At 63.4% G+C, this 24,205-nt stretch overlaps 1 protein-coding gene across 4 annotated transcripts in view; it reads right to left on the bottom strand.

Moving 5' to 3' along the window:
• KIF1A (kinesin family member 1A) overlaps nt 1–24,205 on the bottom strand; it is an 89,413-nt gene that overhangs the window by 9,429 nt on the left and 55,779 nt on the right. For 2 of the 4 annotated variants that reach the window (XM_082630899.1, XM_082630901.1), the window contains 14 exons: nt 22,516–22,634; nt 20,210–20,295; nt 19,350–19,488; nt 18,991–19,159; nt 18,766–18,856; nt 17,295–17,413; nt 16,278–16,333; nt 14,729–14,837; nt 14,411–14,477; nt 14,225–14,309; nt 11,245–11,350; nt 8,793–8,819; nt 1,855–1,969; nt 767–900 (listed from right to left, as the gene is read on the bottom strand). In XM_082630899.1, the coding sequence (XP_082487025.1) occupies nt 767–900; nt 1,855–1,969; nt 8,793–8,819; nt 11,245–11,350; nt 14,225–14,309; nt 14,411–14,477; nt 14,729–14,837; nt 16,278–16,333; nt 17,295–17,413; nt 18,766–18,856; nt 18,991–19,159; nt 19,350–19,488; nt 20,210–20,295; nt 22,516–22,634 (1,422 nt within the window). The remainder of the gene's footprint in view (nt 1–766; nt 901–1,854; nt 1,970–8,792; nt 8,820–11,244; nt 11,351–14,224; nt 14,310–14,410; nt 14,478–14,728; nt 14,838–16,277; nt 16,334–17,294; nt 17,414–18,765; nt 18,857–18,990; nt 19,160–19,349; nt 19,489–20,209; nt 20,296–22,515; nt 22,635–24,205) is intronic. The other 2 variants (XM_082630900.1, XM_082630902.1) reach the window with 1 other exon arrangement.

Below are 24,205 nucleotides of genomic sequence, written 5' to 3'. Positions count from 1 at the left end.
CCACTCATGGAGAGGGGCTCACGCTCACAGGGTGACCTCCTGGACGACAGGACCGTGGCCAGCCCAGGACCCCCACCCTCCCTTCCTCCCGGCTGTGCCAGAATAGCGGGGACACAGGGGCCCACGAGACAGTGCGTGGGGAGCCTCACTGAAGGCGGCCAGTGGCGACCTGGCACCCTTGGTTGTCCCTGTGGCTGGCGCAGAGGCCCCTCTTACTGCCTTGACATTCTCGGCCATTCCTGCCCTACCCCCAAGAATGCAGGCGGTGGTCAGAGCGCAAGAAGGGACGCTGGTCCTGGTGTCCGACTCCCTCCCCCACGTGCCTGCAGCCTCCGAGAGGCACTGGCTCAGCACAAGTCCTCAGGAAGTGCTGTCCAGAGTCCCCCTTCCCGCCCCGCCCCGTGTGTACCCAGTTTCTCCCACGGAGTGGGGGGAGCAGTCCCAATAGCACAGATCCGTGGGGAGGAAGGTCACCGGCACCTCCCAGGGAGGCCCCAGAGTGGACACCTCAGGCCTTCTCACTGTGCCCTGCGGGGAGAGCCTGGCTCTCTCACACCCCGCAACATGACATCGGTCTCCCCACAAGCGCCCGGCGACGTCCACTGACGGTCCGAGTGAGATGGACCCCAGAGCCGGAGGCCCGACGGGACCGGGGCGGGTCCCCCGTCTTATGGGCCAGCCGGCCCGGAGTGCACCACGTGACATACTGCTCCACGCAGAGCCCAGCCCGGTACCGGCTGCGCCCAGGGTGCCACCGCAGGCTCACCTCTCGGAGGCCCGCAGGCTCCCGCTGCCGAACAGGTTACGGATGGAGCGCGAGGCCGGCAGCTTGGCATCGCGGGAGTAGAAGACCATGCAGAAGTCCTTGGTGATGACGGCCGGCTGCGTGCAGTTCTCCATCTGCGGAGGGCAGGGAGGGGCTCGGAGCCAAGGACACCCCAGGGGGCTCGGCTCCCGCCGCACCTGGCCATCTCCCCCTCGGGGCACGAGAGCCTCTGCACCGACCCACAGCCAGGCGGGAGAGAGAGCCGGGCACCCACTGCCGGGGGCCGCTGTCCACGCAGGGGCCCCAGGTGTCCCGGACACGGGCCTCAGCTGCCTCACCATTAAATCGGGGTGACACACTCCCCAAAACGTTTGTGAGGATCTGACCGGACCCTATCTGTGCACCCACAGTTTGACTCTCAAACGCCACAGGAAATTACTGCACAGCGAGCGAGGTGCTGTCTTAAACAGCCGGTCCTTTGGTTTTCCCGAAGCTCCAGGGTAACTGCTGACAAAGCTAGGGTCGCGTCTGGGCACAGCCCTGCAAGTGTTTTCTCAGCCTGAGCAAACCTCATCCCATGGGGCAGTCACACAGGTAGGTCCCCATATTACAGCTGGGGTAGTTAGGCTCTAGGGGGGTGGATGCCTGCATCTCTACCATCCCGCTGGCTGCCAACCCCAAACCCCCGCCCTCATTCCTCACTACTGTGCACAGCAAGAAACGCCCACGGCCCCCAGCCTCCTCCTGTGCTCCGAAGGGAGGTCACGGCCTGAGACCCTGGGGATGGGGAAGGGGAGGCTCTGCTTTTGTGCTGCCTGGAAGGTAGATGCAGCGTCTGGTGGTGCTGCAGCCATCTTGCAACCCCAAGGGCAAACCCGTACACTGAAGGTGGCGGCGTCAGTTAACTGCGAGCACAGCCCTTAAAAGTACATAGATTCAATTCAAGGACCTAAGAAGCCTTCTGAGAAGAGAATAGGCTTGACTGGGTTTGCCCAGGGCTAACAAGCACCCTCACTGCCCCTTGGCGAGCAGCTCAGGCTTGGGGGACGGGTGATTTTGGCGGAGTGCCCTGGGGGCAGGTTTCTTGCCTCAACGTAAGCAGAGAGGGTCATGTAGATCTTCTCTCGGTAAGGGGTAACCCGGTTCAGCAGGAGGGAGTTGTGCATGGAGCTGTCCCACGCAGCCTCAAACTGGTAGAAGGTCCTGGGCGGAAGCAGAGACAAGGCAGAAGGTCGGATGTGGCTTGCTCTTGGTGGGGGTGGGGACATGCAGACGGACAGACACAGACAGACAGACGTGTGGGCCACCCGCAGGGAGAGCCGCTGGGGCCACAGGTCAGAGGCCCAGGTGCTGGTGTCCAGGGAGGATGGAGCCCTCCTTACTCAGGACCGTGCCAGGTGGGGGGCTCAGGCGACCCCCAGGGTGAGTGCAGAGCCCTCTCAGCTCCACCCTGGGGGAGGGGGAGAGGGGTCCCCTGGAGCTGAGGCAGGAGTGAGAGGATGGAGAGGGGAGGAGAGGAAAGGGGAGGGGGCTGTGACAAAGGGGAGGGAGGGTGAGAGGAGGGGGGAAGGGGGCAGAGGTGACGGTGGTGGTGGGGAGACCGTGGGAAGGGGTGCCCGGCTCCACCTAGTCTCGGCCTGAGTAAGGAGGCACCCTGGCCTCTCCCTGGACTCGAAGGGAGCCCGCCTGGCTTTGCCAACACTCCCCATGGCCATCTCCTCCACCAACCGACTCGCCCTTGGGGGAGGATGCTGGGGGTGAAAACCGGGGTGGCCCCTCTCCCAGACGGCATGGCCTCCGCCCACCTCAGCCAGGCCCCGTGGAAAGGCAGGGCCCCACATAGCACAGAGCAGGCAGTGGTGGTTTCTTCCTGTCCCCAGTCTCTAACCCGGAAAGTAATGACCAGAGTGTGAGCCAGTGGCCAGGAAACCCCTCTGAGGGCAGCTCAGGACAGTCCCAGGGCCCAGACAATTTGGTGGCCTCCACTCCAGGGCAGGGTTTCCTGTTATACGACAGTTTCCGTTTTCGACCATCTGATGGCAGAGCTCCTAAATAAACTCTTGCCTCCGGCCGGGTGCATGTTTTGAGGACCCTCGTATCTGGGCTGGGGCTTTGCCTCAAGGCACAATGTGGCCGCTCTGTGGGCCCTGGCAGCCCCCAGCCTCACCCGGTTTCCATCCAAGCATCCTCACAAAGACACAGTTGAGAAACGCATCAACACAAGCAGCCGGCCACAGCACACGCCCTGACATGGCCCGGCCCCTTTGGAGGAGCCGGGCCCACCCGGCAATGCAGAGGGAAGAGGAGAGAAGCCGCGTAGGGGCAGGGACAGTGCCACGGCCACCCCCTCTCTCCATGGCACAGTCCAGGGGCACAGGAGAAGCAGCGGGACAGAGCAGGGCCACTGCCGGACACATCACTGAGGAGAAAGATCCAGAGGCAGGACGTGAGGACAGCGGGGTAACCAGAGAATGGGCAGAGAGAGCGGGGAGACACCGAGGGAGAAAGGAAATTGAAAGTCAGAAGAGGACAGACCGAGCGAGCGCGGAAGAGAAAAGTGAGCTGTACCTAGTGTCATTTCCGAACGAAACGCTAAAGGCGGTGGCAGCCAGGACACACACGTACACACACAGAAGAAATTCACATGTCAGAACGAGCACCGTCACCTGGCCAGATACCAGCTAACTGACACAGAGAAGGCGGGGCCGTGCCACACCAGCCGCGGGGCTGCTGACTGCCGTCTCGTGGGGCCCAGACGGGGCCCAGACGGGGCCCATGGGGGTGGGGGGCTCCCTGTGGGTGGGGCCCACTCTAAGCCCCAGCCCGGGCACTGCAGACAGCCCTTTCCCTGTGTCCGCAGGGAGAACTTTGGTTCCATCTCCAGCAGGACCAGCTGGGTGCACCTGGAGCCGCCACCCAGACCCAGAGGGATGCCCCCTGTCCCAGGGGTCCCCAAATGCCCCAGCTCTGAGGCGTCAGGCCTGCGGACAGAGCCGGAGGCCCGCTGCAGCGCAGCTCAGAACAAATGCCCCCCGCCCCGACCCCAACAGCCCAGCTCCAAATGCCACGTCACAGCATGTGACCTCGGGCTGACAGCAGACATCTCTGTGCCCTGCTTCCTGGACCAATGACGGGCAGTCACTGCCCCGCCTCACTGAGACGTCCTGTGGGTTAAGTAAGCCGGTGCTGCAGAGCTGAGGACTGGGCCTGGGAGGCATTATTGTTATTACTAGTCCTCACCCCAGGAGGCCCAACCGCACCCTGGGCAAGGCCCAGCCTGAGGCCCTGGCCCTGGTAGGCTGGCCAGCCCCAAACCCTCCTGCTGGCCCAGGGCCTGGCTCAGCACTGCCACCTCTGCCCACCTGCCTAAAATGTCACTAAAAGACGCTGCCGGCTTCCTTCCCGTGGCAAGTGCGGGGCGTGAGGACCCAGCCCAGCCCAGCAGGGCGGGAGACTGGCAGCCCACCGATATGGGACCCAAGCAGCCACCCTGGGCAGGGTGTCACATGGCAGGAAACTAAGACCCAGCGGGCTGAGAGGGAGCCACGGTGCATCCAGGAGGTGACTGGCCTGCGGGGAGACCACACCAGGACCCCGACTCATGAGCAGGCCCAGCAGACCCCTCTGGGCGTCAGGTCACCCGGAAGGGCGCCCCCTCCCCTGCAGTGCTGCTCACTCTACCTGAGCAAAGTTCAGTCAACCCCCCAGGTACACTTTTAAGGGGAATGTGTGGTCCAGACTTGGGGTCCCTGGACCCGCAGCATCTGCACCACCAGGAACTGGTCAGAAATGCAGATTCCGGGGCCCCTGCACCCACGGAAGCAGAAACACTGGGGTGGGGCCACTTTAAGGGCAGAGCATCAGAGCTTCACCATCGGCTCAGCACCCCCGTCATACTGTGGACCCTCTGCATCCAGCCCATTCTGGGGAAAGTGGCCAGTCCCTCCCTCCAGCGAGGCCGTGCCAGGCTCCACCATGGATCCTGGTCCTTTGCCCTTCCATCTGCGTGCCGTGCCCTGGGACCCCGTTTTTAAAAAAGGGGCTGCAGGGAGGCTAGCCTGCACCCACAGCAGAGCCCCGGGGGGTTCCTGCAGGGCCCTCAGCCGGACGGAAAATGCCCATCAGCACAGTCCCTCTGCAGCAGAGTGGGGACCCAGCATCGAGGAGTCCCTCCCTCAGACACCTCCGGTCCACTTCCAGGGGCCTCCGGCTGACATCCTGACTCCAAGCGAGCCTTCCAAGCCTGGCAGGGAGGGGTTCCTGGACGAGGAGGCCTGTCTGGTGGCTCTCCTCCAGCCAAAGGGGTCAGGCAGCAGGCCCCGGAAATAGAACCACCCCAAATTAGCTCTGGGACGTGAGTGTGATGCTCAAACAAGCGAGGACCCACATGGGGAAAACTTGAAAACTCAGTTAAAAAGTTTTGTTGACAATGTTACATGTTGTAAACATCTTTTCTGTCCTGCCACAAATAGGCTGCAGCTGTTTCGTTTTCCCTGGGGTTGGTGGAACGGGAACCCGTATTGGCCCTGCCTGTGAGCACGTGTGGGTCCGCGGGAGGCCCTGGGCTGCCCAGAGGCCCAGGTGGCTGGTCCTCACCTCAGCTGGGCTGCCTGGGTGGGAGGTGATGGAATCTCAGGGCTCTCAACACGGGCACCTGGTCATTCTGTATGAGGCTCTACCACACCTGCTGCCGACGGCCCATCAGAGCTCGTTTAGACAACTTCTGACGTGCGTCACAGCCGTCATGCGCCAACAGGCCGGCATGGCGGGCATCCTAAGGCGAATGGGTCTGTCGAGAATCTGAAAATTAAACCCCACGCTCGAGGTTTCAACCAGAAACTCGTTATGCTCTGGGAACTACGTTTCTCGAAAAAGTGTCACTTTCAGGAGTGGCCCAGGTTCTTGGGGGAGGTGATCTGATGGGCAGGCTTCCAGAACTGAGCCCCCGGACTGCACCCAGGGCAGCCCTCCTCGCCGGTGGGGACCATGATCCCAAGACGTGCTCACGTGGCTAAGAGCAGGGGAACGGCCTCGAACCTCAGGAATTCTGCTCAGTGTCTGGATGCCACGCGTGCTCAGCCAAGTGGCATCACCCACCATGCAGAGCGAGCTCTTAGACCAGAGGGACAGAGGGGATGGAGGATCGAGGGAATGAGGGGACAAGCGAACTCCCTGGCCAGGCTCTGAGCTTCCTGGGGACAGACTGTTCCTGTCTTAGTCTTTAACCCCCCTTTCTAACACCCCGAAGAACGTGGCTCACATGTGATAGATGAATGAATGAGTGAGTGAGGTCATGGCCCCATAAATGGCACAGCATGGCAGGACAGAAGGGGAAACTCAACAAGATCCCACATCTGGGCCCTTCCCGGGGAGGCTGGAGTGGCCTTTGGGGCACCTGGGCCACCTGTTTGGAGAAATCAGATCCCGTGCCTGGTGGGATGGGTGAGGGTCACCGTGGACTGCCAGTGCTCCCCAGCCTTCACCTCAACACCTTTGTGTTTTAAAGGGTCTTGAGGACCCTTTCTGCTCCGGGCAGGTGGAAACCCGAGCCCTGGGCAGGAGCGTGAGCTGGGGTAAGATGCGCGGACAGGGTGGAAGGTCTGACCCAACTCTTCATGGATCACAGGCTGTGTCACAACCCCTCTTGCGTGTCTCGGGGGCTCTGCAAGGTGGGCGTGAGTCCTTGGTATTTAAGTGGGGCTCCTCTGGCAAAATTGGAGTGGTTAGAAAAAAAAAAAAACAACAGGCTTTTTGCTCAGGAGGTATGTGTTTTAAATTAATTACGAGTATTTTAAATTAAATACTAACAAGGTAGTAGTGAAAATAACCACACAACTTACATTAATAAAGTTCCACATGCAAGACCCCTGCTAAGAGCTTTTCACGTTCATCTCATTTAACGTCACAACCTTAGGCAGGCCCTAATAAAATCCCCATCCTGAGGCGGAAGGAAATCAAGGTTCCAGAAGATTCTGCCACTTGTCCACATTCACAGCCAGGCTGCCCCAGCCCAGTCGGTACAGCCCCCAGTACCTACCCCACTCCAGATGCTGGGGACGGGACCCTCTGCTTGTCCCCAGTACCACCCACCACAGTGGTTTCCTGCCCCGTGAAGGAGGCACTACCCCGAGTCTTGGGGCTCTGACCCCTCACCCCTCTGAGCGCCCTAAGCCTCCTCTTGCGGACCAAGTCCACTGGGGGCCGATGAACCCACCTCTGAAACTGGGGGCTAGGGCCCCCTGCTCAGGTGCAGGGGTGAGGTCCTCCCGAGGTCTAGGGGCTGCGAAGGAGGCCCTGCTGGGAAGGAGGGCTCCCCCTTCCTTTCCTGGTGCCATGTCTCCTCCTGGCCTGAGGGTATGTTTCCATTTTACCCAGAACCTTCCTGGAGGCATGAGGTATTTGTAAGGGGGTGTCCAGGACCTGCCTGAGCACCCCTCTATCATGCTGGGCTGGTTGTGGAAACGCAAACTTGAACAGAATGCCCACACACCCCCATGCGATCGTACTGATGGGCCTGGAAGTTTCCACTCATCAGGGAAACAGCCCCTACATCGGGTCCCCTCCAGGGATGAACCCGAGCCGATGGGACCCCGCCCCAGAGTCTTCTGAGAACCGGGAGACTTCCACCTCCAGGACCAGCTGGCAAGCTGCCACCTCCAGCAAGCCCTCCGGACTGCCCGAGAGGCAGGTCCCTGCTCTGGGCCCTGCAGGGCTGTGACCCTCCTCTGGTACAGCCTCCACTGCTGATTTCCTTGACCAGGTCTCGGCCACACCCAGCTGCGTGTCCCCAGGGAGGGCAAGGATCTGTTTCTGGAGTGGGTGCATACGTCCTCGGGCACACACCGACAGGAACCACAGTCTGCTCGCTGCCCCTGGGGGCCTCAGCTACAACTGCCCGGGGCACATTCACAGTGACCATCTGTCCTGACACACCACACCCATGACCTGACAAAGACACGGCCTCAGAAGGTCCTGTTGTGCCCCCAACCTGGTCCTTGGGCTCCCCCCTCATAAAGGGGCAGGCACCACCCCGTTCCCCTCCCTGCAGTTTAAAGCCTCAAACATCCGCACTGGAAGCCTTCCTGCCGCTCCTTATCCTTCAAAACAGTGACCCTCCCCAGGGCCACCAAGTTCTGGCCACAATCCACAGGGACCCATGAGCTGCCCGCCCCGGCTTGGCCCCCAGAAGCCTCTCCCTCACATCCCGCCCAGCCTGGCAAGATGGTTACGGCCTTGACCCTCTGCTCAGAACAGACTAGAGTCACACGGACAAAGTCTGAATTAGGAACTGTGAGGCTGTCCACCCCCAGGGTCTCAAGGACCCTGCACCCAGTCACCACGCGCCAGGGCCTCACTCGAGTCGGGAGGGATCTGCTGTCCCCGGCCCGGGAGCCCGTGCCTCGGGGGGTTGGACCTGGGGCCACCTGATCACATCCAGAGCCTGGGCCCACCCACCTACTTCCAAAAAGGGTGTGTGGTGGCCACAGCAGGAGCATGGCTGGAGCCACCCACCTGGCCAGGCAAGGGGCTTGCACCCAGGCCTGGGAAGCGCAGAGCGAGATCTCAGCCGGGCTGCTCCTGTCTGCCCCTCAGCCTGTGCCCGCTACGGCCCCTCCCTCTCTCCCTCCCTCTTTTCTCTTTCACTTTGCGGGGAGTGGGACTGGCCAGCCAGCCTGCATGCGGGTGCCTGCTCCCGCTGGGGTGCAGGGGACGGGCAAGGCTCAGGAGTGGGGCGGTGGGGGGAGGGGGGAGCAGGACGTCAGCCAGTGTCTACCGAGGGCAGGAAACTACCAAAGCAGCCAAAATCAAGAGTGGGGGCAGAAGGGACTCAGCCAAGGGAGGGTGATGGGGAAGGAAGCAATAGGAAGAGAAAAATACAAAAGGAAATAAAATGAAAGGAGAAGATGGGAGAGACAGGAGGTAGAGGTGAGCAAGTGTGGAAGGAATCCAAAAAGCGGAAATGAACTCTCAGGGCTGCGGGAGTGGGAGGTGAGGCTGAAAGGAAACCAAGGGGCACAAATGGTACCTAGGCATGTCCGAATCAAGAAACTGCCTGCAAAACACAAACAATCACAGGTTAGTGAGGGGTGGGGGCCGGGCAGTGGGGCAGAGGGGCGGCCGCAGCGAGGGCGGGGGCAGCGCGGAGAGAAGCCGTCGGCGGCGACAGGCCCACTCTGAGCCGGGGAGGCTGCAAAGCGCGGGGCCTTTGAGCAGGGAGGAGGCTGAGGCCGCGGCAAAGCGGGTGGGCAGCTGGGGCTCCGAGGCCCAAGCCAGACCTGGGTCTCTGAGCCTCAGCGTCTCCGGGGGCAGAAGGGCCTGCCGGGTCACCCACAGAGCAGCTGGGCCCATCGCGGCTCTGAGGACGTCAGCCACGGTCCAGGGAAGAGGAGGGTCCACGGGAGGAGCCGCCGGCCTGGCCAGCTAAGCCTCAGAATGTCTCCTACCTGGGGCCACCCCCTAAGGAGCGTCCCTGAGATTTGCCAGGCCAGGCTGGGGTCGGGGCAGTCCTGGGGCCATACAGCATGGGCAGGAGCCAAGCAGGGGCCAAAGCAGCTACGGGCAAGGACTACAGCCCCAGTCCAAGGACGTCCTTGAGCCTTGAGGGCCCTTACCGGCCCAGAGCTGGCCGGCCTCACTTCCCACAGCCCCCAGGGGACAGGACAGAGCCCGTCAGCGATGGGTCCTCTGGCCTCCAGGAACAGGGCGAACCTCGTTAGCCAGAGCCCCACTGACCCGAGGTCCAGCCAAGAGCAGCTGCCCCCTCCGCTGCCTGGGGACTGAGCCCAGAACGAGGTCCCGCTGTGCCCTGCAGCAGCCGTGCTGGCCGGAGGACGGGAACCCAGAAACGCAGTCTCCCTCCTCAGAGCAGGGAGACTGTGCAGGGCGGGCGGCCCAGAGGCACCCCCGCCCCTTTCTCTCCCCCTCCCCCACCCTTTCTTGTCCCAAGAATCTAGGAGTTGCCGGGGCAAAGGAAGGGTCAGAGGTCAGGGGAACGCTGAGGTCATTCTCCAGGTCCAAAGCGGCACTCAGCATGGCAGACAGAGCCCTCCTGGGCCCCACCTCCCCCGGGGTCCCCACCCCTGACTCCCCGGGCACAGCGGCCCATGTCCCTGCAGGCAGCCCGTGCGGGTGGGCGCCAGGCCCTCTCTGCCATGTCCCCAGGGTGTGTTCTCATGGCGATAGGCCCCGCTGTGCCTCACTGCCCCCTGCCCTGAGGTAAGCCCAGCCTGCCTGTCATGGTGTCCCCCGGCCCCGTGAGAACAACCCCCAGCATTCTTCACCCAACCCCTACCCCCTCTGGACATGAGTGCAGGGTGAGTTTCTTCTGGAAGGTTCTGGGGCAGGGCTGGAACCAGAGCCACACCTGCCCCTGTCGGGGTCTCTGCCCCCACCCCCCAAGCTGCCCGCACCAAGGGATGGTTCCCTACAGCCCACTCTCCAGGGAGTCTATAAAGAAACCGAGCTCCATCTGGACCCAGGACCCTTTATCCTTATGGATCCAGTTCTCCCTGCACGTGTGGGATGCCCGCACTCCGCTCTGAGCACACCCAGCCCTCAAGACATCTTTCCTGCAAACACAGCCGCAGCAGCCTGTGGAGACGCCCATGGCTCGAGCTCAGGGTCAGCTCTCGGCTTCTTCATCCTGGGCCAGGTCGAGCCCTCGGGGCTCAGGAGCACCCTCCCCATGTCCCCAAAGCCCCAGAAAGCAGCATCTCAGACAGAGCCAAGCCCTCCGACATTCCTCCCAGGAGGGCGGCTCTCAGCAGTCATGAGCTGCCTGCCCCGGCTTGGCCCCCAGAGGCCTCCCCCTCACATCCCCGCCCAGCCTGGCAAACCCTGACAGGCCTGCTTTGTCAGGGGCTGCCAGGGGCCACATCCACCCACCCTGATGCGGTCAAGCTCAGACTGCCCAGGTTGCAGAGATCTTGGCCATCACCTGGGAGCTTGGAAAGGCACAGCCCAGTGACAAGAAGCATGGGCTAAGCTGTGCCGCTGGGCAGACCTCCACCCCGGGACACCAGGCTGCCGACCCAGCTCGACCCTGAACTCCTCCAGTACCCTTGGCCCCAGCACCCCTGCCAGAGGGTACAGACTTGCCCGCAGCGGTGTGGTTGGGAAATCCAACCTGTTTGTCCGCCCCATGCCGCCCACTGCCCCATTCCGCCCTCCCACCCACGAAACTCCCGAGGACAGGACCCAGCTCATCTGCCGGCAATTCCCACGCAACCCCTCCTTCGGGTGACCGAGTGAGCCAGAGACAGGATGGTGTGTAGACAATCCTGCCGGGGGAAGTCGCGGCCACAGGCACCCCTCCCTGCACCCCTTCCTGGAGGGCTCAGAAAGGAGGGCTTGGAAAGCTTTGGGCCCTTTGCGGCCAGTGGGCCAAGTGGGCGAGCTGAGAATGCACCCTGGGTCCTGACTCGGATCCTCCTCCAGGGAGTTGGGAGCAGCCCTACCGCCGCCCCCAGGGGACTCACCGGTCGTCCTGGGCCGGGTAGATGTATCCAGACGAGAGGATGTTGAGGGACAAGATGTTGGGGTCAATTAAGGACTCGTCGGTTTCCGGGGTGTTTCGGATGCGACCTATAGGAAAGGGGACGGGCTGTGTGTCACTTCCCAGGAGGGCAGGCGGGGGGCTGGGTCCCTGCTCTCTGCCTCTGCCTGGGCCAGAGCTTCCACCTGTGAGGCCACGTCATGTGGCTCCCCACGTGGCCACAAGAGCACCTGACAAAAGGCAACACGGCGGGGGGGACAGGGAGGCCCACACAGGGTCTGCAACCGCATGTGGTGCCACCTGTCCGTGGGCGTCCTGCCATCTTCCTCCTGCAGCCTAAGTTCTGAGTTTCTTAGTTTCTCAGCCGTCGATAACTCTCATAGTATCTCCTCCACCCCAACTGATAAATGCCAATCCCTCAGCCTAGAACTCACAGGCTCTCCTATCTGCTAGAAAAGGAAATCTTAGCAAGACAAGAAGGAGAAAATGTTCCCTTTCCTCTTTACACTTAAAAAAAGGAAAAAAGAAAGAAAAGAAACACTGTCTGTGTCAACAATCTCTCCCTGTAAGAAGCATCCCCGACAGAGCCCTCTAAGGGCCCGCACTTGGGTGGGGGGCGGGAGTGACCTGTAAACAGCACCACAACCGTTATGAGTCAGAACTCCCTCCCGGTGGTTTCAGTGATAATTTCGTGCTCTTGTCCTTAAGTTCACTGCTCTGCTTCCTCGAGGAATAAACAAATACTGACTTTTCTTTGTTAAGCCAGAAAGGAATCCCTGGCCTCTCCCCTCCTCCCCGCCCCCCATGCACGGAAATGAAATAAGACCCAACACCAGGCCAGAATTCTGAGCCCACACGCTGGGGTTCCACTTCCTGGAAGCCTCTTGCAACATTTGAGCTCTGGGAGGAGGCAGGTGTGGGCCTCCAGCCGCGTGTCCCCGCAGGGTGTGTCCCCCATGGCTGGAGGCTAAGGTGGCGGAGGGCCACACGGCCCCTGCTGGGGCAGCTCAGCTGCAGGAAGAGACCTGGCCTGTGTGCCAGCCTCACCCCTCCTCACCCCCGGGCATGGGCTTCAGCGGAGGCTCTTCAAGGGACTCTGTGGGCTCAGAGTCCGCCCAGGAACTCCACCTGCAAAACTGATGCCCTCGGAGCCCCGGTCAGGCCGAGACGTCCACTCACAGGTCTGTGAGGTTGATGCAGCCCAGAGCGGCAAGCCCAAACCCCTTAACCCAAGAGTGGGGGCCTTGGTGTTCCCGCCAGCATCTCCCCGAACCCCCTTCAATAGCACCCTTATCCCCTCACCACACACATGGGAGAACACCCGTTTGCATTTTCAAATGGGATGTGGCCGGGAGAGCAAAGAGAAAGGTGGGATCCCGGGACCAGGGCCTGGCTCCCCAAGGCCAGTGAGGGTGCAGCCTCTGTGCAGACACAGGGGTGCTGGTCGCTATCCTAGGGATGAGGGTGATGGTGTGGGGCATCAGGGAGAGGCTCCACCAGGACCAGAGCCGGGTCAGTAGACGGTGTAGACCCTTCCCTCTGGGCAGAACAGGCTCGGGGTGAAGGTGGCATCATCTCCCACCCACGTGCAGTACGTCTGCGAGCGAGCTGGGTGTCTGCTTCATCTTTCTCTTTAAATTGATGCAGAGTTTTTAGATTCACCCTAAACAACGTCTGAAATGGGTGTGTGTGTGCTTGTTCTACCGTTTTTCTGATTTGTGTGAAAATAGATACGAAACGTCTAAAAGAAAAGCGTTTGTCCTGGGGCCCCCAGAACCTCCCTGCCCACAGTCCTGCACTTCGGGTGCAGGATGATGGGTCCCTTGTCACAGTCCTGTTACTACACCCTCAGAACCCCCCCTACAAGCCCCAGGGACACTGCCCTGGAGCTGTTGCCCACCAGCCACAGCAATGCGCCAGGGTGGGCCCTCCACGGGGCCCTCAGCTCCAGGCCAGGGTGGCGTGGGTAGCTTCATGCTGATGACACGCTGGAATGGACAGTGGTCCCTATCCTTGAATGGAAACTGGGAAGACAAATTCTTTACAAAGAATCAGCAAAGGAAATGTTTCCAGTAGATGAAAGAGTTCATGACATGAAGTTACAGAAGGAAAGCGTCTAAGCTCCTGGGTGGTCTCTGTAAGTTGCACTGTGTCCCCCCAAAAAGACGTGTCGCAGCCCTGACCCCCAGAACCTTATTTGGAAATAGGACCTTGGCAGACGTGATCAGTCGAGAGGCTATCACACTGGAGTCAGGTGGGCCGTCATCTAAGTATCTAGGCCCCGTGAAGATGGAGGACGGGGGTGATGTGTCTACAAGCCGAGGATTCCCTACCAACCACCAGAAGCTGGAAGAGGCAAGAAAGGATTCTCCCCTAAGGTTTCAGGGGGAGCGTGGCCCCTGTTGACATCTTTATCACAGGACTCGTGCCTCCAGAACTGTGACATGATACATTTCTGTGGTTTTAAGCCACCAGTTTGTGGTACTTTGTTACAGCAGCCCTAGCAAGCTAGTACAGTGATTAAGTAGAAATCTGGGGGCTTCCCTGGTAGCGCAGTGGTTGAGAGTCCGCCTGCCGATGCAGGGGACATGGGTTCGTGCCCCGGCCCGGGCTGCCGATGCAGGGGACACAGGTTCGTGTCCCGGCCCAGGAGGATCCCGCATGCCGCGGAGCGGCTGGGCCCGTGAGCCATGGCCGCTGAGCCTGCGCGTCCGGAGCCCGTGCCCCAGAATGGGAGAGACCACAGCAGTGAGAGGCCCGCGTACCGCAGGAAAAAAAAAAAAAAAAAATCTGGAATCATCACCTGAGGCCAAGCCCTTCTTTTCAGGTGAGGGGCTGACGCACAGAGCCAAAGGCACACAGCAACAGTGGCAGAGCTGTGGTTAGAACCCAGGCGCCTAGCCAGGGGCCGGGGCTGAGTGGTGTGGTCTGTGCTCTTCCCCCGAGGCCCTGCCCCCACTCACCCACGACCAGCTCTCGCACTTCCTTCCAGTGGATGTGGCTTCCTGTCTCATGCAGCAGTGTCACGGTTATCCGTCTCTGGATGCCCTGCGAGGCACCAGGAGAGAAGACACGGTCAGATGGCCTGGGGTCCCTGGGGTGGGGGTGGGGGGCGCTTGAGGCTGGTGGGAGCAGCAAGCGCTTCGCACCTGGTGAAGCAGGAAGGTCCCCATGCACGGCATCCCGCCACGGTGGTCCACCACTGCAGGGATGTAACTGGGAGAGAGATGTGAGAGCTGAGGGCTGCGCCCCTCCTCCCAGCCCCCCACCCACAGCACACACACCCGGCCCCCAGGAGCAGAAGGGGTGAAAACAGGAAAACAGATCAAAGGTGGCGTGGCCCGGTCCGGGGAGACCAGAGTGCCACCACGTGCCACCTGGCCCAGCCCCCGGACCCCTCACTGCTCCATGACCCCAGAGGACCCCAGCCCATCCCCACCATGGGCAGCACCAGCCTTGGGACTTACTCGCCATTGGCCTCCAGCTCGCAGATCTCGAAGTAGACCAGCAGGTCGTACTTGCAGTGGCAGGGCCCGGGGCAGGGCCGCGTCAGCGTGCTGAGCTTGGTGGCGGGCACTGGGGGCGACAGGGGAGAAGCACACACTAGTGGGAAACTGAGAAGCCACGTGCCGAGGGCACGCGCAGAGGGGAGGCCAGGGAGGGGACGCCTCAGAAGCAGTGAGGTTGTTGCCCTCCAAGATAAAGCACCAGCGGACCCCTCCCCAGGCCCCAGAGTACACCCCGCTCTGGGTACCGATGGTCCTGGGAACAGACGTGACCGTGGGCCTCTCTGTGCCCAGCAGGAGGAGCGCTCAGCCACGCGCACCTGGCACAGGCTCTGAAGAGGGCGGTACTTGAGCCCCACAGAAGCAGCAGGACAGAGGAGCCCTGCTCGGAGGCCACACGACCCACCCAGGACCCTATGCTACACCACCCTCACCCTCAGCCGCCGCACCAGCCCGAGCACCTGCCTCCAGCTCAAGGGACCCTGGCCCTCGGCTCCCACTGCCCTCCACAGCCCGTCCTCCAAGTCCCACCTGAGCCCCACGGCTCCACTACAAATGTGCATCTGGGTGTCTCCCTGGAGGCTGCAGGGAAGGCTGAACAGCCCAGGAAACACAAGGGGCCAACCTAAGACCCACAGAGAGGCCAAGAATAATGTCCACAAGTGGTCAGCAGGCCTGGAGGGGCTGGTGTGCATCCCCTTGCGGCGCCCTCAGTCCGCAGACCACCATCTTACGGGGACTCGGGGGCGGGTACGCAAGGGTCATCGCGGATGTGGCCCGGGAAGCAGCAGACGCACTTCCTGCACGGCCCCCCTCGGGCACCCATGCCGGGGACAATGCCCCCCGACCTCAAGGCGGGTTCCTGGGCTGTGAGGGCCTCGGCTGCACCGCCAGCCCCAGTGCCGATGCTCCAGCCTTCTAGTGACTGTGTCCCTGGGCTTCAGCTTTTGTCGTGAGGGCAGGAAAAAACCCTATAATCCCTTTTAACTAAAACCCAACCGATCTCAAGAGCTTTTCCTCCGCCCACCTGCTCCCGGGGCAGGGGCTCTGGGTGCCAGGCAAGGGTGCTGACCATCCAGTGTTCTTTGTCCAGGGGCCCCACTGGCTTGGCCACCACTGGCCTCAGCCTCCCGTGGACCAGCTTCCTGGTCTGCCTTCCACCCCAAACCTCGTCCATCCTGCGAGGTTCAACTCAGGTGTCCTTGCCCCGCTGAAGCCCCTGCCCCCCACTGTCGGCTCCGGGCAGCCTCACGGGACTCTGGGCAGGCACCACCTGACCGTTGCCCTGCTGCCCCGTGCGTGCCAAGGGGTAAAGGACGTCCCTGTACCTTCGCCCTGTGCCCCCCGCTCCAGTGTGAGCCCCTTACTCCATGGGGACCCCATGAGGTCCAGCAGGGGCAGAGTGGCCCCAGGAGGCCGGGAGAACACCGACCCCTCACCAGGACTGCGCTCGGCCTTGGAGGGGCCGCCTACATGGGCACCCACTTGCACCCACGAGGGCCCCGCCTACCTGGCTTGGACAGTGGCATGACCCGCGGGAAATGGCGGCGCGAGGGCCTCAGGGGGCTGTGGGGACAGAAGCACCAGTGTGAGGTGACCAGAGACTGGTGCCTGCAGGACCCCAAGCTGGAGCGGGCAGCCGAGGGCAGGGGCTGGCTGGGGAGGCTAGCAGGCTGTGGACGCCAGTCCCGGGTCTCCCTCCTTCCCTCCCTCCCTCCCTCCCACAGGGCCTGGGGAAGGCCCGGTCTCGGGCCCTCCACCAGCTCGGAGCGAGAGGGGGGCCCCTCAGGACCCTAGAGCCCACCTGGGAGGCCCCACGAGGACCCGAGAACCGGGGCAAGGGCCAGGGGCTCCCGGGACAGGACCCCCTTGGCACTCCCAAGGACAGACAAGGCTCCTGGGGCCAAATGCCCCAAAACCAGCTCCTCCCTGGGCCCTCTCTTTCCCCGACACCCCAGATGCTTTGCTCTGGGTCCCTCATGTCAGCTGAGAGGGGAGATGCAGGTGGCAACAGGGGGTCCCACTGCCCCTGACGCCCGTCGGCTGTTCCTCCCACGCTCTGGGTGGGGTGGCCTCAGAGGGGACTCGCCCGACCCATTGAGTGAGCCCCCGGCAGGGTGCAGCAATGAGGGAGCAGACAAAGGGCCCTCGTTCAGTCTGGGGAGCTGAGGACTCCGGGACCCTCCAGTGGAGTTCTCGGGGGGCCACGCCGTCTCCCCGTGGGCCACCCCGGCCTCCTCCAGCCCAGCACCCGGCTCCCCTCGTCCCCAGGACGCGGTCCATGCCCAGCCTAGGCTGAGGTTCTGACAGCGACAGTCTTTAAGAAACCCCTCCTCAGTCCTCAGGGGTCATCTCTGACCCACTCTGGGTCCTGCCGACCCGGGAAACTGGCCGCTGTAGGCGGGGAGATAGGTGGTGGGAGGTGCACGGCTCTGCAGCCGCCACACCAGGCCTGTCCAGGGCACAGGCCGAACCTGCTGGCCAGGAGGTGGAGAGGCTCTGACCCCCCCGACCCGGGGCCGCTGACCTGAGCACGTCCTTGCAGAGGGGCGGGAATGGGTGCTGCTGGTAGTGACCGAAGACCTCGAACACGATGGGCTGGCTCTTGATGTACTCGATGAAGGACTTGGTCACCTCCACTGCGATCTGGAGGGAGGTGTGGTCAAGTGGGGGAAGGAGAGGCACAGAGGTAAGTGCTCAGCCTCCACAAAGGACCCGGCACTCCAGGCCCAAATTGGAGACCCCCAGCCGGGCTGACCTCTGTCCACGAAAGGGGCAGTGCTCCTTGCCTAGGTCTGTCCAGCCCACCTCTCCTACCGTCACACTCCTAGTGGACAGGCCACCGGGCAGCGGCCCTAGGGCTCGCTCCCCAGGACAGATGGGGCTGGGGGCCACTAGACTCAGCTGGTCTTTCAGAACACAGAGCTGGAGGAGGGGCCTCTGTGATCCGGCCTGACCCTTCTTGGGCCCTCACCCACTCACCAAGAGTTATGGGTTGAATTGTGTCCCCCGATTCATATGCTGAAGTCCTAACCGCCCCCCGCACGTGTTTAGAGACAGGGTCTTCACAGAGGTGATCAAGTTAGAATGGGGCCCAATCCAACATGACTGGTGTCCTTGTAAGAAGGGGACATTTGGGCACAGGCACGGAGGGAGAGATGACGTGAGGACACAGGGAGAAGACGGCCGTCTATGAGCCAAGGAGAGAGCCGAGGATCCTCCATCACAGCCTCAGAGGGAACAGCCCTGCCCACCTGGATCTTGGGCTTCCAGCCTCCAGGGCTGAGAGGTGCTAAGTCTTTGTTGTTGAAGCCCCCAGGGTGTGGGGCTCTGCTGGAGCAGCCAGGTAAGGAATCCACCAAGCACGCCTTCACACCTGGCCTCATTTCCCTGCCTTAGAAACCACGGGAGACCCTCTTCCCTGAGGGTCAGGACAGGCTATAGTTCGCAAGGCCCTTCTGAGCAAGGCCCCTGTGCCTGCTTAGGCCACACACCCACAGCCGGGCAGCCCAGGGTCAAACTCGCACTCCCTGGCCTGGCCCCTGAGGCCTTGCCACCTGATAGTTTCTGTCATGGCCCCATTTTCCTGCCTCACACCAGAAAGTCCCTGCTCTCCTGACAGCCTGGCTTGGAGACACTCCCCGGCCTGGAGCTTTCCTGGCCTCTCGGGCGTCTGCCCGGGCATCGTGCAGCTCTCCGCGTGCCCTGCCCCGGCCTCAGCCCCAGCACCAGGCCAGGGTGGCCTCGTGGGGCACCCCAGAAACTGCACGTCCACGTCTGCCCAAGGCTCGCTGCAGGGAGCCCTCGGGGGCTCTGATCTGCCCCTACCCCCAGTCTTAAACCCACCAAGGCCCCCAGTGCCCAGGACAGGGCTGGTGCTCAGAAGAGGGAGAAGCAGTGACAGAGAGAATGAATGAAGCTCAGGGAGGCTGCACAAAGCCCTGGCCCCCAGGAGGGGCCGATCACGGCGGGGGGAGAAGGGGGCTCTAAGGACGTACGTTTTGGACGTGGTAGAAGCCGAGTGGGGGCCCCCTCCCCGTGTTCTTCAGGGGCTCCGTAGAGAAGGCCTCGTCATGGCGATGGATGAAGCTGTGAATGGGGAGGAGACGTTGGGCAGGTGTGGGGCCTGGACACGGGGACCCACAGCCTCCCGGGGGTCACCAGGCGCCCCCCGCACCTTGCCGAGACCCACCCACACAGCCCGGCCCGGGTACGAGACTCACTTGAACTGGCAGAAGATGTCGGCGTACTCGGCGGAGATGCTGGACGCCTGCAGGACGGTCACGCGGAAGGTGAAGGTGCTGCCCAGGCCGAGGTGGTCCAGGGCAGCGTCCAGGGGCCCGTCCAGGGCGGCTTTCTCGGGACTGTCCAGGAGGCCCTCCGGGGTCACCGCTGCTGGGAGCCAAGGGCAGAGGGGCATGGCAGGACCCGAAGCGGCTGGAGCCCAGGCTCAAGGGCTGGGCCTCACCGCCTGTGCCGGCTAAGAGGCGGGGAGGGGGTGGGGGGGGGTGAGGAGGAACTCCAGGCCCTCGCGGGGTTGGGCCGCGTCCCAGAGCCTGTCCCAGCAGCTGCAGGGACCCACCTGAGCAGGTGTTGTTGTTGACCTCATCGGCCGAGGGCCCCGCGTCAGAACCCTGGCCCTGGCCCTCCACGATCCGCAGCTCCTCCTGGGAGGTCCCCGAGCGGGACATCCCCACCACGGGGCAGGACTCGGACTGGAACTGTGTGGGCAGGGGACAGAGTCAGACAGAGCCGGCCTGGGTGCGGCCACTAGAGCCGCGTCGAGGACCGGGAGCCGCGTCGAGGACCGGGAGCCTCGTTCCAGGCCTGCCCTGCCGTGGGTGGGCACCTACCTCCCCAGGCCTGTCTCCCATGCTGTCACGGCCTATATTAGTCTACCAAGTGGGAAAGGAAGGTGGGAAACGGTCTCTGGCCTTAAGTTCTGTCCCCTCTCCCCAGCCATACCCCTCCCTCAGCTCCTCCCCACCGTGGGCAGAACGCAGTGAGACTCTCCCACTGGCTTTCAGGGCCCTGGCCAGGTACCCCGCCACCAGGTGCCCCCATAGCCTCTGCTGCCCCGTCTGTGCCCCCACACTCTCTGCCTGATGCCCTCTGCCCCTCCTGTGTGCCCCCAGCATTGACGACCCCTCCGAGAGGGACCGCTGGGGGGCTCTGGGCCCAAGGCCTCAGAAGCACTGAGGTTCAGGGTGGGGCGGTGGGTGGCCGGGTGGTGTCAGGTTAGGAAAGGGCCTAGAGGAGAGAGGAGGAGCTGCCCGCTCCAGGGGGCACCGAGCGGGACCCCCCCCTCTCGCCTGAGAGCAGAAAGGGGAGCCCTGGAAGGAAGACACTGTCTACTGTTCCTCCGAGTGAGGCCCGGAGTGCTGAGGTCGGGCTGGAGGCCTGTCTAGTGGCGTCCATGGCTGCACCACTCTTGCCCGCTACCTTCTCAAAATGCTGGTCGTCAAAGGAGATTTTGGCGGTTCCCGACTGGCGGACGCCGGAGCCGTAATCAGGGGCCTCTTCGTCGGCTGAAACGGGAACAGAGCAGGTGGTCAGGGCCCAGCTTGCCCCCTGGTGGGAGTGGCAGAGCTGCCCAGTGTGGGGAGGGCATGGGAGCCAGGACGGGCTCTGACCCACTTTGGGGGGAACCCCGACACCGTCAACCGGCTCTGGAAGAATGAGGGCGCCGTCCTGGGCACACTGACCCCCAGCCTGTGCTAGCCCAGGGCCCAGAGGCAGCCACGTCCTCAGCACAGCCTGCTCTGACGGGCCCGCAAACTCCACATTTTCAAAACAAAACCTTCAACCTCTGCCCCTCTGCCCCCCAGCCCCGCCCGCCCGCCCCCACTTGCCCTGGCCCAGACTCAGATGCTCCAGCAGAACCCAGGGGTCCTCCGGGCCCCACCTCCCCCTCAGCAGGGCCTGCCCCACCAGGTCCTCCTGGCTCCCTCTGGGAATCGCACCTGTCCCTCTGCCGCCACTGTCACCCCTCTGGACGCTCAGTGCCCCACACGCTCTCACACCCCCTCCTTCACAGCGTCTGGGGTCCCCCGCTGTGCCTGGGACAAAACCCTAACCCTCCTCCTGCTGTCTAAAGGACCCCAGATCTGACTTCCCACAGCCTCCCTGGCCCCCAAGGCCAGCCACTCTGGCTAGATGCCACCCCAGCAGACTTCACAGACCCCAGGGGGCTCCAACCCTCTGTTCCGCGGCCTTGTCGGGGTGCTAACACCACCATGCCCTCCACCCAGGCTGCCCGAGGGGCCATGGCTTTGTCCCACCATCACCCAGGGCCGGCCCAGGGCCTGTGCACAGCAGGGCTCCGTGTTGGGAGACTGCATCAGCCGACCCCTGCCACGGTCGAAGGCAGGAGCAGGTGTGACTTCTGAGACTGCTGAAACAACACCCTGTGGCTTTGTAAAGTTCCCTCTCCTCCACCACAGCCACTAGACAGGGGATGCCACGTGTGGCCCAAGCACAGACAGCGTCTACCTATAAAGCAGCCGGCTCAGTGGGATCCACTCAACAGGGCTGAGCTGGGCAGGAAGGGCCAAGGAAGAGCCCAGGGAGGACAGAGCCCCTGGAGATTGCAGGGGCAGTGTCCCCCGGGGGATGAGGGTGGCACTAGATGTTCCCAGCATCCCTGTCACCTGGCTCTTCCCTAGAGCCACCCTCCCCCCCCACCCCAGGCTCCCCCTTCTCAGCTGGGTCCCCAGGGGCCTTGGCACCATGGTGACATGACTGGGAGGTGCTGGAAAGAGCACCTGGAATGATGGGGTAGTGGGAATTTGGTGAGGGGGGACCAGACATCCAGAGTGGGGTCGCGTGAGCTGTCCAGTGGGAGTACAGGCCACCCAGGTTGCTCACACTCCGAGCCTCCCTGTCTCAGCCTGGAGACACTTCGCTGCCACACACTCTGTCTGTCCTACCCTGTTCTGGCCCCAAGGTGCCTGGGCTGCTGAGACGTGTAGAGGAAAGAGAGTCCTGTGGAGGCGCCGGGGGCCCGAGGGCAGAGAAGGGAGGAACGGCCGTTACAGTGCGAGCACCAGGGCCTCTGGCCGAGCGCTCCCACATCTGTGTTCTCCAATGATCTCTCCACATTCCTGCCGCTAGGAAGCTTCAAAGTGGATGCCATTTTCAAGGGAGCAAACCCAGGCTGCCCACGGCCAGGAGAGGGTGCTGGGAAGGTGACTAGGCAGTGAGAGGGTGTGTGCCTCTGCAGTGAGGGGGGCTGTATCGCCAGGCCCACGGTGGAGGGGGTGTTCATGGCCTCTGGGGACACAGGCCAGCACATGAGAGGTCAAGAGGTCCAAACGGGGCAATGCTGGGGAGTCAGGAAAGGCTTGGGGGCTGCAGTGGGCAGGGCCGGAGCTAAAGGCTGAAAGACTGTGCGCCTGCCCTGGGGCTGAGATGGCGGTGGAGGGGGAGTGGCGGGGGGCACCTCTGTGCCAGGCTGGCTCCGTGGGTCCACCTGGGGCTGCCTGGTGGCAGGCCCGAGCCAGAGTAGGCTCAGACAGCCCTGGGCTCGGCCTGCACAGCCCCGGAGGCCCCAGCCGACCAGACAGAGCCCAGGAGGCCAGAGCCAGGAGCCGGGCAGCAGGGGCCTCTCCCACAGGGAGAAACAGAGGAGGCCGGGGGCCTGGGTGGGGCTGGATGCACGCGGACCACCATGTGAGGCCCGGAGAGGTCTCCCCACCCAGGGGCCCCATCGGTGAAGGGACAGCCAGCCCGGGCTGCCCCGCACGCACCTGAGATGGCCTGGACGGCCACGCGGAGAAAGCCCTTCACCTCGCCCTTCTCGCTGACGATGGCCACACGGTGCACCAGGGGCACGGGGTACAGCAGGTTGCTCAGGTACACGAAGGCCCTGGGGGGAGGCAGAGGCCGCGGTCAGGGCCACCCCGCTGTGTGCTGTGACAGGCGGCAGCGGCTGCACGGCCCGGGCTCACGACACAACACTGCAAAGCAGAGCGAAGCGGGCAGCCAGGGCGGCAAGCAGCAGGGCGGGTGGGCAGGCAGGGCACTGCGCTGGGCGGGGTGCGGAGGGAGGGGTCCTCGGCCGCAGAGGAGACAGGAGAAGGCGCAGGGACGGGGGGCGCGGGCGCCGGCGGGAGCAGAGGCTGTGGTGAGGGGCTGGGCTGGGGCGAAGCCCGCGGCCTGAGCAGAGAACAGCCGAGGAAGGAGGTTTCAGCCTGCTTCAAGGAGGAGGACCTGGGACCCGCCTCGCTCACCTACGACCCTCACGCTGGTGCTGATGTCCCCCCCGCCCGTCTCCCCGCCCATTCCCCAGTGGCCCCTGACGCTTGCTCACGGACCCCACGACGGAATACGCCTCGTGATTCCCTCTGAGCCCCTCCAGGAACACGGCGGGTGGGAGCTCCATGATGTCAGCAAAGCCAGGGCACACCCCCCTCACTGGGGCCCAGGGGTCCGGCTGAACGAAGCCCTGAGGACACCCCAGAAACCGCGGCACTGCCTGGCACGGCCCCACCAGCTCCTAGGGTGCCCAGAGCCCCCCCTCTCCTGTGCAGCTCAGCTGTGCACCCAGCTAGTGCCAGCACAGGCGGGACAGAGGCCACGTCACCCCGGCGGTGCCCCTCTCCGAGCCGGCCAACGTGTGGAGTCACATGGGCAGCCAGGAGGACAGGGGGGTCCCTGGAAGAGCCTGTGCTGTCCCGCCGGGTGGGCGAGCACAGCTCCTCACCATTCGGGGCACCCTCCTTTCGGGGGGCACCCTTGCCTCCCACCCTGCTCTGCCCTCCCCTCCAGCCCAGAAGAGCAGACCTCGGCAGCCCTGAGCTCGCTGGGCTGGGGGTCCAGGGCGGTGGTCCTGGGGGAGGGGCACGGCTTGGGCAGGATTTGGACAGGAGAGGGTGGGAGGGGCTGGGGAGGAAGTGCAGAAGGCGGGGTGAGGGAGGCCCCGGGCCTCGGCCAGGGATGGGGGAAGGTGGGAACAAGAGGTGAGAGCAGCAGGGAGGACAGTGGAGGGGAGGTGGGAGTCTGCTGGCCAGGTGGGCGCTGGCACCTGGTGCATGGCCGGTGGGGGGTGGGGTGGGCGGAGCTGGGAGGACAGGAGGAGAGGCGTGTCATCCCAGGCACCCTGCCCCTCGCCCAGGCTGAGCCGCTGGTGTCGCCCCACACTGAGAGCTCCGGGGTCCCCACTCTGGACCCCCTGTGGTGAGAGGCACGGGGAGGGGCTCTTCCCCGGGGGCCCTGATTCCAGGCCCTGGTGTCCCCTCTCAGGTGGGCTCCTGATCTTGCCGTGTCTTCCCGCCACCCTCCCGCCACAGGAGGTCGGAAATCTGAGCACCGTCCTGGCTTTTATCTCAGATCTATCAGTTCTACCTCAAAACTCTCTCTGAAATCCTCCACCCAGCCCATCACCCCTGGCCTCCCTCCGGCTTCCTTCACGGTCTCCTCCACAGCCGCCAGAGGGGA

The sequence above is a fragment of the Mesoplodon mirus genome, assembly GCF_964341445.2.
Source record: "Mesoplodon mirus genome assembly, chromosome: 8".
Taxonomy (NCBI): Eukaryota; Metazoa; Chordata; class Mammalia; order Artiodactyla; family Ziphiidae; genus Mesoplodon; species Mesoplodon mirus.
Note: the sequence above shows the minus strand (reverse complement) of the source record. Positions and strands in the feature narration are given on the sequence as shown.